At 34.0% G+C, this 16,538-nt stretch overlaps 1 protein-coding gene across 1 annotated transcript in view; it reads left to right on the top strand.

Moving 5' to 3' along the window:
- SUPT20H (SPT20 homolog, SAGA complex component) overlaps positions 1-16,538 on the top strand; it is a 113,842-nt gene that overhangs the window by 96,727 nt on the left and 577 nt on the right. The window contains exons 18-27 of the mRNA XM_061170925.1: positions 2,073-2,105; positions 2,661-2,778; positions 3,336-3,438; positions 3,572-3,730; positions 5,445-5,751; positions 6,308-6,462; positions 8,751-8,806; positions 10,712-10,828; positions 14,243-14,348; positions 15,786-15,889. Of these exons, the coding sequence (XP_061026908.1) occupies positions 2,073-2,105; positions 2,661-2,778; positions 3,336-3,438; positions 3,572-3,730; positions 5,445-5,751; positions 6,308-6,462; positions 8,751-8,806; positions 10,712-10,828; positions 14,243-14,348; positions 15,786-15,889 (1,258 nt within the window). The remainder of the gene's footprint in view (positions 1-2,072; positions 2,106-2,660; positions 2,779-3,335; positions 3,439-3,571; positions 3,731-5,444; positions 5,752-6,307; positions 6,463-8,750; positions 8,807-10,711; positions 10,829-14,242; positions 14,349-15,785; positions 15,890-16,538) is intronic.

Below are 16,538 nucleotides of genomic sequence, written 5' to 3' on the forward strand. Positions count from 1 at the left end.
AGGCAGTTGACAAAATAAGCCATCAGAATGTATTTAGCAACTACTGATGAACTATTAGTGAATAAAAGTTTCCCTGTTTTGTGAGTTAAATACTCCAGTTAGATTTGGCAGCAGACCTAAGTAAACTTAAATTGTAGTTACCATGCTGTCCAAGAGTTCTTTAAAATAATAATTTCTTTAAAAAAAAAAAACAACCTGTGCTGTAAATTATTCTTATATTTGCTTTGAAAGATATGCCCGTGATATCCCTCTTGGTATATTTATGTGTTGCCACTTAGGACTTTAACCTCTCTGTGAGCATGAAGTGCTTCCAGGCAATAATTTGTTTAAATGGGAAGCAAGTTTACTGTAAATTAAATGTAAAAGCTGTTAAAAATGCTTGATATTTCAGCACTGCCTGTAAGGACACAGACTCAGTGCTTAACGTAGTTACTGGCTCTAGAAATACATACATAGTTGTCCCTTGGTATCCACAAGGGATTGGTTCCAGGACCCCCTTGGATACCAAAATCTGCAGATGCTCAAGTCTCTTATATCAAAATGGTGTCGTGTTTGCAACCTCTGTACATCCCTCCCATGTACTTTATCTGGGTTACTTATAATACCTAATGTAGTGTAAATGCTATGTAAATAAGTAATAAATACAATTTAAATGTTACGTAAACAGTTGCCAGCTCGTGGCAAATTCAAGTTTTGCTTTTTGGGACTTCTCTGGAATATTTTCCCCCCAAGTATTTTCAATCCATGGTGGTTGAATCTGGGGATGCAGAATCCGCAGATATAGAGGGCCAACTGAAGTTGATATTCCTAAACTTACAGGCTACATGTATTTACTACAAGGTACCAGTATTTAGTTTTGTTTTCCTTGTCAGTTTTATTATTAGTTCTGCTTTTTAATCAAGTCGATGCTGTTTTTAAAAGAAGGAAAAATAAAGAGAACCTCAGCAGAAAAAAGCAGGGGCCAGCCAGCTCTATGTTAAATCCTTACAAAATACTAATTGAAACTACGGCAGAAAAATGGATTTTAAAGAGTAACCTCACCAATACCTAAGTAAAAGTCAATGGGAGGAAACAGCAGTCAGGGAATCCTCAGCTAATTTTTTCACATTAGCAGTTTTTATTTTTGTATGCTAAGTAGAAAAATCAGATATTTTGATTAGCTGTATTTTGTAGTCTTCCATTTAAAGATACACATTGGTCATTTTAAATAGTTATTAACTTTTCTCAAACACAAGGGCATATGTTCTCTCATTTAAAAAAAAAATTGTTCAAAAAGCCAACTGATTAGATTTGTTTGACAAGAAGAGAATTGAGTTTTTTGCCTTTTACATCAGGACGTTGCTGCAGAAATGCTGCATGGTTTATTACCTTCTAGTCCTTCTCCCATATTCATAAATTACTTGATTTAATAGCTATGAAGTCAAAGTTTGAGCTGCATTAACCAAGTTTTTTCTTTTTTTTTACATTTTATATTTCAGCTTCTCCACAGATGATCATTCAAATTGGTAATTAAAAAATAAACAAACTCACTATTTTAGTATGTTAAGAAATCATACAAATGTCAAACTCTTTTAAGACTTGATAAAGACTTTTTATTTAAATTGGCGATAAACCATCTTCCTTGTCTAACATATATTCTAAGGTCCTGCTATGTAGACATTAATAATGTCTTCCAAAATCAAAGGTTAAAGTGAGAGGAAGGCCAAAGGCCTTGTACACGGTAGTTCAGTGAATATTGCTGTAGGACAGACACTTGTAAGGGTGTATAGCACTTGGTAACTTTCAGCCCAGATTTTGTTTTGAAACATAGGTTTTCTGCCAAAGTAAATCTCCTTTAAATTAAATCAGCCAACTTATTCACAGAATTATTTTGTAATGCATGCAAAACTTGGTCATTGCTTCCTATTTTTTAATGTATTTTAAAATTTTTGTTTTCATGATATCTTGGTAGATTTTAATTCAATTTATAAAATTACTGTCACTAAAATATGGAAGTCTTCAAAAGTAATCTCAGGGCTCCTTAAAACAAGTCTATCTAATACTTTTCTCTTCTTTTTTTAAAAACAATTTAGGTTCATTATTGGATCAAAGACTGATGCTGAGAGGTAAAAATATTTGCATCTTTATTTGTGATCTGGATGGATATGATAAACTTCACTCTTGTAGGGTAGAGACTACTCCATTCGAAGTCAAAGCTTTGATTTTAATTATGCCTAGGTATTACTAGGATTTTTGAATAGAATTAGGAAAATAACAATTAAAAGGATAATGTTTAAAATGTAGCTTTATTTTAAATAAGAGAAGTTAGATATATCTACAGTAGCTAAGGAAAATGATTTCTAGGTAACAGTTTAATCAGAATATAAGTGAGAGTCAATTGGCTACTTATTGGTGAAATAATCCTTGTAATTTCTGTATTAGAGACAAGATACTGAAAGTATCTTTAGATTGTTAATTAGCAAAATGTTTTCAGCATTAGCTTGTCATTGAAAATATTAGAAGAATGTGCTTTTATCAAAGATAAATTGTCTAATTTTAATTTTTGTGTTATTTTTGATAGAACTTGTTTCGTTAACAGTTACTATTCATTTCCTATGTAGTAAATTTATGTTTAAAATAGAGTTAGCTAATCATTACCTGTTTTCCCCCTAATATTTCAGAGTAGTCAGTCAGTACCAGGAACTGGTACAGAACGAAGCCAAATGTCCAGTGAAGATGTCGCATAGCTCCAGTGGCTCAGCGAGCTTGAGTCAGCCTTCGCCAGGGAAGGAAACAGAAGTGTGTTTGCTTAGCTTTTTTTGTGCTGTTACTTTTTTCTGCCTAATTGTTCTCAAGGAATCTGAGAAATGTTAAGGACTGTTTTATGAGGGATAGGGGTATTGTTTAGTTTTGGTTTTACTTTTAATTTTCTTTTTATTACTTAACTTTTTATGATTGAAACTTTCAAATGTACACAGAGGTAGAGCAAAAAGTGTAATGAACATCTGTGTATACTGATCACCCACCTGGCGTCAACAGTTACTATTTTTCTGGAGACGATTTAAGGGTGAAGCTTTGCTGTCATCTTACTCTGCTCTTCTGCCTCAAACTTTCTCCCCACTTTATTACTCAGAAATCTTTCCTTCATCCTGTGTACACTGTAAGTTATCTCATGGATCTCCTTATGTGAAATTACATTTTTTTGAAACACCTGTAATACCCAATCTATAACCATTAAAAGTACATTGCAGTTTTTTAAACCGTGTTTTCATCCAGGAGTTATAATAGTGTTACTAATTTGTGAATTTCTGATTTGACCTTAATTTTAATGAGTATGCTTAATGTCACTGTCTTAGCAGCCTGAGACCCTGTCAGTTCAGTCTTCAGTACTGGGGAAGGGAGTAAAACATCGACCTCCACCCATCAAACTTCCCTCAAGCTCAGGAAATAGTTCCTCAGGTATTACATTCCTTAGTTTTTTGTAATCTAGAGTGAGAAACAACAGATGATCATAATCCATTTACTCATATTTTGATTTACTCAGAATTTCAAATTGTAAATCTAGGAAACAACTTTTATATTTTTCTTCTAGGTAACTATTTTACACCACAACAGGTCAGCAGCTTTCTTAAATCTCCAACTCCTCCTCCTGCTTCTAAGCCACCAAGTCTTTCTCGGAAGTCATCCATGGATCTCAGTCAAGTTAGCATGCTTTCTCCAGCTGCCCTGTCACCTGCCAGTTCATCACAAAGTGAGTCATAACCTAAATTCTTCATTAACTCTTCATAAGCTTTTGCATTAGTGTTTCTTAAGATGGCTCTTTTTGACCAGTGAAATAGTGAAATCTGAATGTACTGTCTACCCAAAACGTATAAGTTTTGAGAAGCTTCATGCCAATCTCTTGTTGACTGTATGTATTACATGTTTTGTAATTGTATTTGTTTTTCTGTATTTATGTATGCACCTCGTGTATACCTTTCTTATAGACTTGCAACCTACACATCTCCTGAAAAAAATAATCTGGTAGTTAAATGTGGCAATAAGATTGCAAATTATTTTTTATTCCAGTGTACCCTTGGGCATTTTACATTTTATGTAAACTATGCAGCTGATACGGAACAAAAGTCATAAGAGTTGTTGCTGCAGTCTTATCTCTGTAAATGTAAGAAGCCAACTAGTTCCAAGGTGGTGATACAGTAAACTGAAAGCCGATTTTTCAATAACACTCTTACACTCTTATAAATTGTTGTCAGTTACTAAAATGTGGGATGATCATAAAGCATCTGAAGATATTAAAATGTAATTTTTACTACTGAATACTTTTTTTTTTTAACATCAAGAGTTATTCAAGAATTCTAGCGTTAGTTTTGGAGAATTTCTTCAAATTAGTAAATATCTGAGATATTTAGGTACCAACTTTCAAAAAAGCATTCCAGTTTTTTATTTTTTAATAAATAACTAATGTGTGCTGAAAGTTTTAGTACACTGCACAGTGACAGGGTGGTCTTTGCATTAGATGTAAACATCTTCATCTTGATAGCTCAAAAGGTGTAATTTTTCTGCCTTCTTGTTTTGCACAAAGAAAAATTTATAAATTTCCTGAAAGTCTTATTCACACTTCTTATGTTGTGGGTATGGATTATGTTAATCTACTGCACACAGTTGTTACTTTAAGTAAGGGTTGAGTGACAGCTTCTGGACATTCACATTTCTTTCCTTTCTTTCTGCAGGACATGAAAGCTAAAAAAGAAAACACCTCAAGAGCTTTTGGTTTTATTTTTTTGGTTTTTGTTTTTTGTTTTTTGTTTTTTAAAAAAAGTTGATAAACTGTGCATACTTCATTCACAACAGATTTTCTATACATTCTACATTTAAACAGAAGTACACAGTTACTGTTAAAGATGCAGTATTATCTCTCAAATATTTACTTTATTACTGTGTTTTGTAAAATTTGTTTGTTAGGATAAACTTGATGTGTTAGGATTTAAATATATATATCTAGGTGCCAAATATGATTGTTAATCATATGTAATTTATTAAATATGTTCAGAGTTTATCTCAGACTGTTAACAGAAAATAAGCAATATTTCTAAGTGAAGTCCTAAATTAGTGAAATCGTAAATAACAAAAACTAATTTGAAGTCCTTTTAAACTTTATAGGCCAAAGGTAGCATGTAGGAAACTAACTTTTAAATGGGTATTGTGGTAGAATACAAACGTATATTTTTACTGTTACTGTAATAGCATCTCTGATGGAATTTGTAGGTGATATACTGCATCCTTAATTGTAATTGAGTGTAGCAACACTCATGTATCATGTGTAGAAATTAACACTTGCAGTTAACTGCTTTAAAAAAAAAAACTGGAACAAACTGTCAGTGCTAAATAAGATTCCATTAACCTTATTTTAAAAAGGACTGGCCATTTATAACAAACTAGCAATTTTTATTTTTCTCAATGAGCAGGATCTGGAACTCCTAAGCCATCTACTCCTACACCAACCCCTTCATCGACCCCACACCCTCCTGATGCTCAGAGCTCAACTCCTATTACCCCTTCAGCTACCCCTACTCCCCAAGATTCAGGCTTCACCCCTCAGCCCACTTTGTTAACTCAGTTTGCTCAGCAGCAAAGGTCTCTGAGCCAGGCAATGCCTGTAACAACCATTCCTCTTTCCACCATGGTAACATCTATAACTACAGGAACCACGGCCACCCAAGTCATGGCAAACTCTGCTGGACTTAACTTCATCAATGTAGTGGGCTCTGTTTGGTAAGTTTGCATTGATGCCCTAATTTTTTTTTTTAAGATACTGTAAGCAATCTAAAGAAATTCTTATTTGTGAAATGAAGAACAAATTGCATATTATTGAAATTGAAAGAAAATAGCTTGTAAGTGGATAGAAGCTATCTCAACAAGTATGTTTTAATTTTAGGTGATCAGTCTATTACATGCACTAAGATGATACTACTACACATTGACAGCGGCTTAGATTTTCCTGTTTATCCTCTGTTTTACCATCTTTTAATCCATTGATTAGGACATTACTCTTTCAAATTATATTTTAAATATACAGTACTTGATAAATACACAGTAAATATACAGTACTTGATAAATATACAGTACTTAATTGATAAATATACAGTACTTAATTTTAGCCAACCTTGCTGTCACTTTCTAGCAAAAAAGTGAAACTAAGCCCCCAAATTGACATTTAAGACAGAAATATCTGTGTTTGTTTAGTGGTTTGTTTTTTAATCCAAGGAATTATGTGGCTGATTTTCCCTTTTATAGTGCTAGTTTAATGCTTTGTCTTATTCTCCTGCAGTGGAGCTCAAGCTTTGATGAGTGGTTCAAACCCTATGCTGGGCTGTAACACTGGTGCCATAACTCCTGCAGGAATAAACTTGAGTGGCCTTCTACCCTCAGGAGGTCTGCTACCAAATGCATTGCCCAGTGCAATGCAGGCAGCTTCTCAAGCAGGTCAGAATATTAGAAATAATAACCTCTAATAAAATTAAAGTCCATGCTTATGTAAAAATGCCATTTTAATGATATTATTTAAACATTTAACATCCTTATTTTATGAAATATTATGTCGGAAATATTTCCTTTCAAAAGCTTTAAGAGTTCTGGTATTTGAATTAAAAACCCATCTAGCTATGAACTTCTCTGTGAGGAAACTTGGTAAGCCTGTAAGTCTCTGCAAATTTTATCTTTACCTTCCAAAAATTATTATAAAAGTAACTTTTATAATTGTCAGTGTAGTCCTGTCCCAGGTAAAAGAAATGTATTTTGAAAACGTATGTGAGCAAGAAAAGCAACACAGCATGGCATTAAAAAGCCTCAGTTCTGGAGCCAGACTGCCTGATTTGAATCCTGCTTGTGCAGCTTACTCTAACTGTGTAATCATGACGAAGTTACCTTTGTGCCTCACTTTCTTCATAAATGTGGATAATAATAATACTTTACCTCATAGTTGTGAGGATTGAATGAGTAAATACAGATGAGGTGCTTAAACTATGCCTGAGATGTGATAAACATTCAAAAATATTTGCTGTTATCATCATTAGTAGTAGTTTTCTTGCAGTAGTAGTAATAATTATAATTACGTATACTGGAAAAGAGTTTTAACAACTTGTGCTTTTTTTTTTAAATTTACTAATTATTTGGTTGCATCAGGTCTTAGTTGCAGCAGGCGGGCCCCTTAGTTCTGGCATGCGAACTCTTAGTTGCAGCGTGCGTGTGGGATCTAGTTCCCGGACCAGGGATTGAACCCGGGCGCGGAGTCTTAACCACCGCGCCACCAGGGAAGTCCTGACTTGTGCCATTTTTTAATGCTCTTTAAGAGAATGTATTATATCTCAGAACAGTTCGATTTCTTACTACTGAGAAAAAAATTAACAGGAAAAGTAAACTCAGCATAGTAAGAAAAACTTGTCCGAAACTTTCTATGAGTTAAGAGAAACAGAACCCAAAGAATATAATTTAAACATGTTAATATATTGCTGTGATTTTCTAATTCTAGCTCATATTCTTATTTTAATATGTATAAATATGCTCTAGTGACAGAAGCCCTGGAAATGGAATCAGTGTTGAATTTAGGATTTTATGTTTACATATAATTCTACCAGTTACTTGTGGCTCCAAATGCTAACTGGGGGGTCTGAAAGCAGTCACTTAATTTTTCTCCCTTAGCCTCAGTTTCATCTGTTCTAAAATGGGAGTAAAAATTTCTAAATTCATTTGGTACTTAATGAGAAATAAATGAAGTGATATGAAAGTGGCTTTAGAAAGCTATAAAGCATTATACAGATGTCATCCACCTTTAAAGGGAGTTATGTCTTTTTTTTTTTTTTCATGAGACTCCTGGAGGGACTATCAGTATTGTCACATTTTTATCTGATTATGCATTTTCCATTTCTTATACAAGACTTTCATACTGTCATCTGTGCATTATTTGCCCTGTATCTTTTTTAATACAATTATCTGCTTAGAGGACTAGATACATTTTTAACTAGTGTTCGAATTGGTATATTTAGTGAGGAAAATATATATAATACATACTTTGAGACTGGGATCAGCAAACTATAACCCACATCTAAGCTAAGAATAGTTTTACATTTTTTAAACTTTGACAAGAGAAAGAGTATATGAGAGTCTCTGTGTGGCCCACAAAGCCTACTGGAAGAGTTTGCCAACCCCTGCTTTATGATGTGCTCCATGTTGTGTCACAGATTTTGGGGAATAAGTTCAGAATTAACAGCGCATCATTTCCTGACTTTCAGCTTGATCCTTACACACAAAATTCAGCAACGTTGTTTAGCATTATTAATATCAGCATTTGTACTTTAAAAAACGGCACAGAGCACACTGCTTCTCAGAGATAGGGTTATTATCATATGCTGTTTAGCACTGAGGAACATAAATAGATGCCAGTCCCTGAAATGTATTTGCACAACAGTGATAGTTTTATTATATTTATGGTGTTTGCATACTGCTAGATTACTTTTCCAGCCAACAGTCAAAATAGTTATAAAGAAGTCTCAGTTTCTGAAATACAGATTATAGTGTACATCTGGTGCTCACATCTTTGGTATTGATGAAAATAGGGGGTTTTTTGCTTATAAGAAATTTTTAAAGTATAGAAAATAAGCACATCTGTGCAGGAAGTACTTAAAGTATTATATTTTTATATACTAAAGTATAAAATACTTTCAAGTATAATAAAGTTTTAATTCCCTGTTTTAACCGTGAGTTTTATTTAATAGGTGTTCCATTTGGTTTAAAAAATACTTCAAGTCTCAGGCCCTTAAATCTACTCCAGGTAAACCTGAAACACTGCTTTTTATTAAAGTTTTTATAGTTTTTGTTTGTTTGTTTTTAACCATGTAAGTTTGTACATATCAGCATTTGAAGTTTTGAGGTTGTCCAGAATCTTCTAAGGGTGTGGTTACCTTTGCATGTTCAAGTAGATAAGGGGAAAGAATTGGTATCCTATGTACTGCACTTTCATCGGCTCTGGCACCACTGCCGAATCAAGAACTAGTTCCAGAGGGGAGAGTTGACAACTGCCAAGGAAAATAACTTGCCTACAATAGTAGCAGCAGGTATACTTAGAAATAATTTCTCTCTTAACAGACTTTTTATGTATGCATGTAGGTATTGCTGTTTGCTTATAGTAGATTTTCTGTGTGAATAGAAAGTTTTAAAATTAGGTATGTGTGTTCTTTTCCTGAGGAGAATATGACTTCGTGGCACAGTGCCAGGCACCTAGTAGTCAGTCAATAAATGCTTGTTAGATTACAGTTTGTGTCTAGTAGTGAGACTTTTCTTAACACATTTTATCAATGTTAACATATAAAGAGAGATTGTAGGTAAAGAATTTAGTACATGTTGTGAACTTATAATATTCTGAGTGTTATGCTAAGTCCTTTAAGGATGGAGTTCAGTATTAAGCTAGTAGGTTGGGAAATGGATGGGATTATCTACAGAGAATTTTTAGAGAAGGTACACATAAATATAAAGATTTGGAGACAAAGAATGGCAGAGCTATGGATTATTGGGAAATAATAATAACAAACAGATCAACCCAACCTGATACTCAGAAGTAATAAATCAGGAAATACATTTAGAACTAAATCTTAAAACTTATTTCCTGTACACAATATGCAGTGTCAGTATTTACAGACTAATTGAAGAATAATCTAATTGTGATATGGACATATTGGTTTATTTAGCCAACTTTCCTGCATTTTGCTGTAGGAATTTCTACAAGGATCAGTCTCAGTGTGTTAAGAGGAGTCGGATTCCTTAATAGCACTGATAATAAGGATTAAGGGCAAAGCCACCTTATAAATTATATTTTGCAACATTTATTACTATCTAACTAATTGAGGAAGAAACATTTGACCTGTGCTTTGTCCAGGTTTACCTAACAGTGAGCTGTGCTGAGTGTAGAGCTTCTGACCCGAGACACCTTTTTTGACTATATAGACCTAAGAGTTCTGTATTTGATATTTGCTTGGACTTTCCCACAAAACTTCAAAGTGCTTTTAACTTAAACTCCTGTAGAATAAAATGGAAAAACCATTTGTTTCCTGATGCATTGGGAATGCATAGTTTTAGTTTTTAGTGTGGAGTTTCTGGATGCTTCTTTTTTAAAGGTTTTTTTTTTTTTTTTTAATTAATTTAGATTCAGAATGACAGAGCAAGTAATGTCTCCAAACTAAATAGGACATCTAATGCATTTCCTTTTCAGCTTTGGAATTCCTAGCTATGTGATATAAAAATCCATGCATTTCTGGTTTAGGGCAAAGCTAGACCAAATTTAGGGAGACGAGTTTTCTTAATATATATCTCTGATTATCACTAGCTTCTTGTTTATACTTCCAAATGCATTTAATGCTGTTTTGTGTTGATGTATAAGAGGAGTTAAATAAAAGCAGTATGTATATTTGGATAGCTAACTATTAACTTGAAGCAGAAAGACTTACATTGGAGATTACTAACATATTTGAGAGCCAAAGTAACAGCACTTAAAAATTGTGTTTAAAGCGATTTGTTCCTTTTTTTTAAGGGCAGGAATCTTGTTTTGTTTCCATTTTTGTTCACCTGTTTCCTCAGTCCCTGGAAGAATGCCTGACACATAGTGAATGCTCCAGAAATGTTTGTAGAATAAAGAAATTTAATCTGAAATCGGCTAATTAATTCTTGCTTAAATACTTAATAGCTTCCAGGTGGCTCGCTCATTTTTAACACACTGCAGCAGCAGCAGCAGCTTTCTCAGTTTACACCACAGCAACCTCAGCAACCCACAACTTCTAGTCCTCAACAGCCAGGGGAGCAGGTATGTCCTTTCTACCTTCCATATGCTTTGTATCATAGAATTATTACCTTTTTTGGTGTATGCCAAGCATATTCCAAGTGTTTTTATTTAGATTGTTTGAAGCAACTTTTCATATGCGGTTTTTCTTTATTAACAATAGCAGCTATCAGTTATTGGGTGCCTATTTCTAATTCTCACAACAGCCATACTTGAATAGATGATGTCACTTCCATCTTGCATAGTCTGAAATAGATACAGGTGACTAACTTGCTCACAACCGTACATCGAGTGGCAGAGCAGGGATTCAAGCCCAGGTCTTTCTGCCTCTATAGGCCATGTATTTTCTACCCCATCATCATCCTTCTTTTGATAGTATTTTGTCTCTTATTAGAAAAGAGATGTTCTTTTTATCTTGAAGCATACAACAGAGAGAAGATAGACAAAAACAAATACTTTGTATATTGCCAAACAAAATGAAATTGAACAAGAACTACAGTAAATTAAAGTAGTAGAAGGAACTTCAGGTTTTTCTGAACCTTTGCTGCACTTAGGAATCATCTGGGAAACTAAAAATTACTGATTGCTGAGTCCCACCCTCATCGTTTCTCTTAGTTCACAATTAAATATATATAATGTTCACTATCAGTCCTTCCACCAAAGATTCCCCAGTCAAATCTTGATTGGATAATGCTCATCCTCTATTAGATTTCTCAGGAAGGGCACATTTAAAACTATTTTTCTTTATTAACACATGAAGGATTACTTGGCTGGATATAAAATTCTTGATTTGCACTTTCTTTACAAAATTGTAAAATACTGTACCATAAAATTTACCATCTTAACCATTTCTAAATATGCAGTTTAGTAGCATTAAGTATATTCATATTGTTGTGCAGCCAATCTCCAGAACATTTTCATCTTGCACAAGTGAAACTCTATACCCATTAAACAACTCCTTATTTCCCCCTCCTTCTAGCCAACTTTCTGTTTCTGTGAGTTTGACTACTCCAGGCACCTCACCTAAGTGAAATTATGCAGTATTTGTCTATTTGTGACTGACCTGTTTAATTTAGCATAATACCCGAAAGGTTCATTCATGTTGTAGCATGTGTCAGAAATTCCTTTTTAAGGCAGAATAGTATTTCATTGTATTTATATATCACATTTTGTTTATCCATTTATCCATCGATGGACATTTGGATTGCTTCCATCTTTTGATGGAAGTCTGAGTTATTTTATTTATTTATTTATTTTTAATGAATTGTGCTTTAGGTATTAAGTCTGAGAACTCCTCACCTAGCCCTAGGCCCAAAAGTTTTTTTTTTATAGTTTCCATTTAAATCTATGATCCATTTTCAGTTGATTTTTATAAAAGGTGTGAGACTTGGTGCAGGTTCATTTTATGGGGTGATATGGATGTCCATTTGCTCCAGCACTATTTGTTAGAAAAGCCATCCTCCTCAACTGAGTTGCTTTTGCACCTTTGTCAAAGGTCAGTTGGCTGTGTTTGTGTGGCTCTATTTCTGTATTCTCTACTCTGTTTCACCCATCTATGTATTAATATCTGTCACTCTGTTAGTACCATACTGTTGTGATCACTGTAGACTATGTATATACATACACACACACATATATATATATACACACACATACACATATATAAAGTAAGTCTTAAAATCAGACACAGTGATTCCTCCCATGTTATCCTTTTTCAAAATTCTTTAGCTGTTCTAGATCCTTTGCCTTTCCTTATGAATTTTAGAATCATCTGTATCTACAGAAGACTTTGCTGGGATTTTTAAAGGAATTGAGTTAAACCTAAAGGTCATTTTGGGAAAGGCTTACCATGTTTACTATGTGAGTTTTCTAGTCCATGAACACAGTATGTCTCTATCTAGGCTAAAATCAGCTAGTTTTCAGCATACAAAACCTATGTGTTTCATAGATTTACACCTAAGTTTCTTTCCTTCTTTCTCTTTCTTTCCCTTCCTTCCTCCCTTCCTTCCTTCATTTCTTTCTCCCTCCCTCCCTTCCTTCCTTTTTTTTCCCATTCTTGGGAAATTGTTAATGGTATTGTTTTTAATTTCGTTTTCTACATGTTCATTGCTAGTATACAGAATTGGTTTTTGTATGTTGATCTTGTGTTCTGCAATCTTACTGACCTCACTTATTTGGTGTAGAAGTTTTTTTGTAGATTCATTAGGGTGTTTTTTCCTAGTCAGTGCCATTTGCAAATAAGGGCAGGTATTTTTTCTTTTTAATCTATATGCCTTTTTGTTTCCTTTTCTTGAATGTGCTCACTAGCAGTTCTAGTACTATGTTGCAAACAGTGTTTTAAGCTTTAAAAACTTGTTCTGATGAAGCTTTATAGAAGCAATATTGAAAAAACAAAAACAAACAGCCCTATCAAAAAATGGGCAGGCCTAAATAGATGAAAAGGGAGTCCTCTTGCACTGCTGGTGGAAATGTAAATTGGTGCAGCCACTATGGAGAACAGTATGGAGGTTCCTTTAAAAACTAAAACCCAAGCTGCCACATGATCCAGCACTCCCATTCCTGGGTATATATCCAGAAAAGATGAAAACTCTAATTTGAAAAGATACATGCCACCCCCATGTTCATAGCAGCACTGTTTATAATAGCCAAGACAGAAACAACCCAAGTGCCATCAACAGATGATTGGCTTAAGAAGATGTGGTATATATATACAGTGGAATATTAGCCATAGAAAGAATGAAATATTGCCATTTACAGCAATGTGGATGGACCTAGAGAATATCAAACTAAGCGAACTAAGTCAGACAGAGCAAGACTAATGTTATATGATATCACTTATACATTGAATCTAAAAAATAATACAAGTGAATCTATATACCAAACAGAAACAGACCCACAGACACAGACATAGAAAACAAACGTATGGTTACCATGTTGCAGGGGCGCTTAAATTAGGAGTATGGGATTAACAGATACAGACTATTATACAGAAAACCGATAAGCAACAAGGATTTAACATATAGCACAGGGAACTACCTTCAATATCTTGTAATAACCTATAAGGGAAAAGAATCTGAAAAATATGTGTGTGTATATATATACAACTGAATTACTTTGCTCTGTACCTGAAACTAACATGATATTGCAAATCAACTATACTTCAATAAAAAAAAAAGTTCTGATGAAGCTTTACAGAAGCCGTAATTATTTTTAATACAGAGTCAGTTCTGAAAATTAGGTTTTATTTTCTTGCTTTCAAAATACCATAAGCTTATTCTTGCTCATTCTAAATACCTTTGATGTCTTTTCCTTAGGCCATTCTTTTTGCAAGACCTAGACTAACGTTGATTTTTTTTTCATACAGGAATAAAATACTAATTCCACCAGTCTAAAATTGTTTTTATTTTTGTACAAGTCACGTATTATTTCTTTATTCAGGGTTCTGAACAAAGTGGTACCAGTCAAGAACAGGCCTTATCTGCTCAGCACACTGCAGTTAGTAACCTTGCTGGAGTAGGAAGTTACATGCAGTCACAGGCAGCTGGTTGGTATCTTCATAACTAAATATGTTGAATTTATTTAAAGTATCTAATCTATTTGGGATCTCACCATTTTAACTATTTCTTTTCCTTGTGCAAACAGTTACAAGGAAAAAGTTTAGTTGTATTTAATGTGTGAACTATTAAATTGATTAATTGATGGCACTCAGATTTTTTTCATTATTTTGATAATTGATTCAAGTGCTTTGACCTACATATATTAACAGCAGTTAACATTTTCCTCATGTTAAATTTTGTTGGGAAAATTTTACACAGTTACCCAACTTACTAGGAAGCTTCTAAAGCTGTTAGCTCTTCAGTTTTCCTGGGATATTGAGACTGCATTTTTCTAGATTGCACAATCTTTTGTCTCATTCCAGTGGCTTGTAGTTGTATGAATTAGGACTTAATAGTCAAGTAGCTTAGCTTCTGTAAGACACTTGTAAAAAAATGCGATTGTACTAAATGATTGCTCACCACTTCTAGTAATAAATGGTGCACCAAAGATATACCTTTAATGAAGATTATTTCATCAGTTGAAGATAGCAATTATAACTACATTTAATTAAAATCAAGAAGCCACATGTATAAGAAAACTGAGATACTGTTTGAGGATTAATGAGTGAACATGTTAACATTTTGAATTATCACTGGGCTTACTATGATGCCTTTAGAATCCGGTATAATTCCCAGTGTCCAAATTTGGAATAATTTATGTAAAGTTCTAATTTAGAGGCAGTGAATTTCCAAATGGAAATTTATTAGTATAAACTTTTACCCCACAAGCTATTTTTTCCTAAAATAGCTGTAGTATAATTTAGTGGAAAGAACTCTAGGCTGAAAAATGAGAATGTTCCTAGCTCCAGACGTGCCACTAATTACCTTTAAGTGAGTCACTCAAACGATCCAGGTCTGAAATGTCCTCAACTGAGCAGTGAGAGTTGAACTTATCCCTGATCTCACTCAGCTCTAAAAGGTTCACCACCTTTGTTGCTAATAGTGTAGTCTGACATTCATTGTAACATCTTTTAGCACTTGTCTACCAGTTTTGTCCTTATGGTAATTTGGATTTCTCCCACTCCATTTCCTACTTGATTGGTTGTATTTTAAAATAGCATACTGTATTCAACATTTTGCTAGAAAGCCTTCTCAACAAAATAGCACTAGTATCAAGTTTCATTGAGATGTAAGAAAAGAGAGGGATACAGTGCTTTGGCCCACATGCTCTCCCTTCTTTTCCGTGTCTAGGAAGTTCTATCATCAATGGTACCCTCAACTAACAGGAGTCTGTACTAAATTTATTCTGAAATGTCTGTGATTTGATACTTAAGATTAATCATACTGATACTTTTCTATTATTTCATTTTCTGTGTTGTCCTTTTCTAACCCTGGTAGCCTTCAAACTTTTTGACTGCCCTGCTTTCCCCTTCTCCTCTCTGTAGTGTTGTCTCAGCTTGGCTCTGCCGAGAACAGACCTGAGCAAAGCCTTCCTCAGCAGAGATTCCAGCTCTCCTCTGCCTTTCAACAGCAGCAGCAACAGATCCAAGTAATCCAGCAACTTCACTCTGGTTACATTTTTAAAGATACTCTGCTCCAAAAGTACTTCAAAATACCTTACTTTAGTTTTATGTTACTGTCTTTTAAGACTATACAGTAATTGGTAAATAATTTAGCAAATTTTATTTAAAAGTCTGACAACTTTAGCCAGTGAACTTGGAGCACTGAATATTTTGTACATTTAAGTCATACTCTTTTCCTAATTTAAAATCTTTCCTGAAGTGCTGGTGGCACATTAACATACATTTTTATAAGTTTCAGTACATTTTGAAATAGTTAGTTGTAAGTGCCAATGGTTAACTTTTTAATACTGTACTGCAGACAAAGGCAAGTATACCAGTGTTCCTATTTGTAAATGTCATACCTGTTTTAGAAGAATGTTGTTCCATTATTCTAGAAGTCAGCATATTATAGTTGACTTTCTTTAATTTGCAGGGTGGTTTTATATTGCTATAAACTATCATACAACAAAATGGTAACTGAAGTTGCTGAGTTACTGCAATATAGACTGGCCAGGCAAAGTAACAGAAATACTTTTGAAGTTTACCAAGAGCCATTTTTAAAGCCCGCAGCAGGCTTCTGTGCCACTGGTGCTGTTTGACTGTGCATTGTCCTGATGTGGTATAGTCCTTTTTTGT

Source organism: Eubalaena glacialis, chromosome 16, assembly GCF_028564815.1.
Source record: "Eubalaena glacialis isolate mEubGla1 chromosome 16, mEubGla1.1.hap2.+ XY, whole genome shotgun sequence".
NCBI lineage: Eukaryota > Metazoa > Chordata > Mammalia > Artiodactyla > Balaenidae > Eubalaena > Eubalaena glacialis.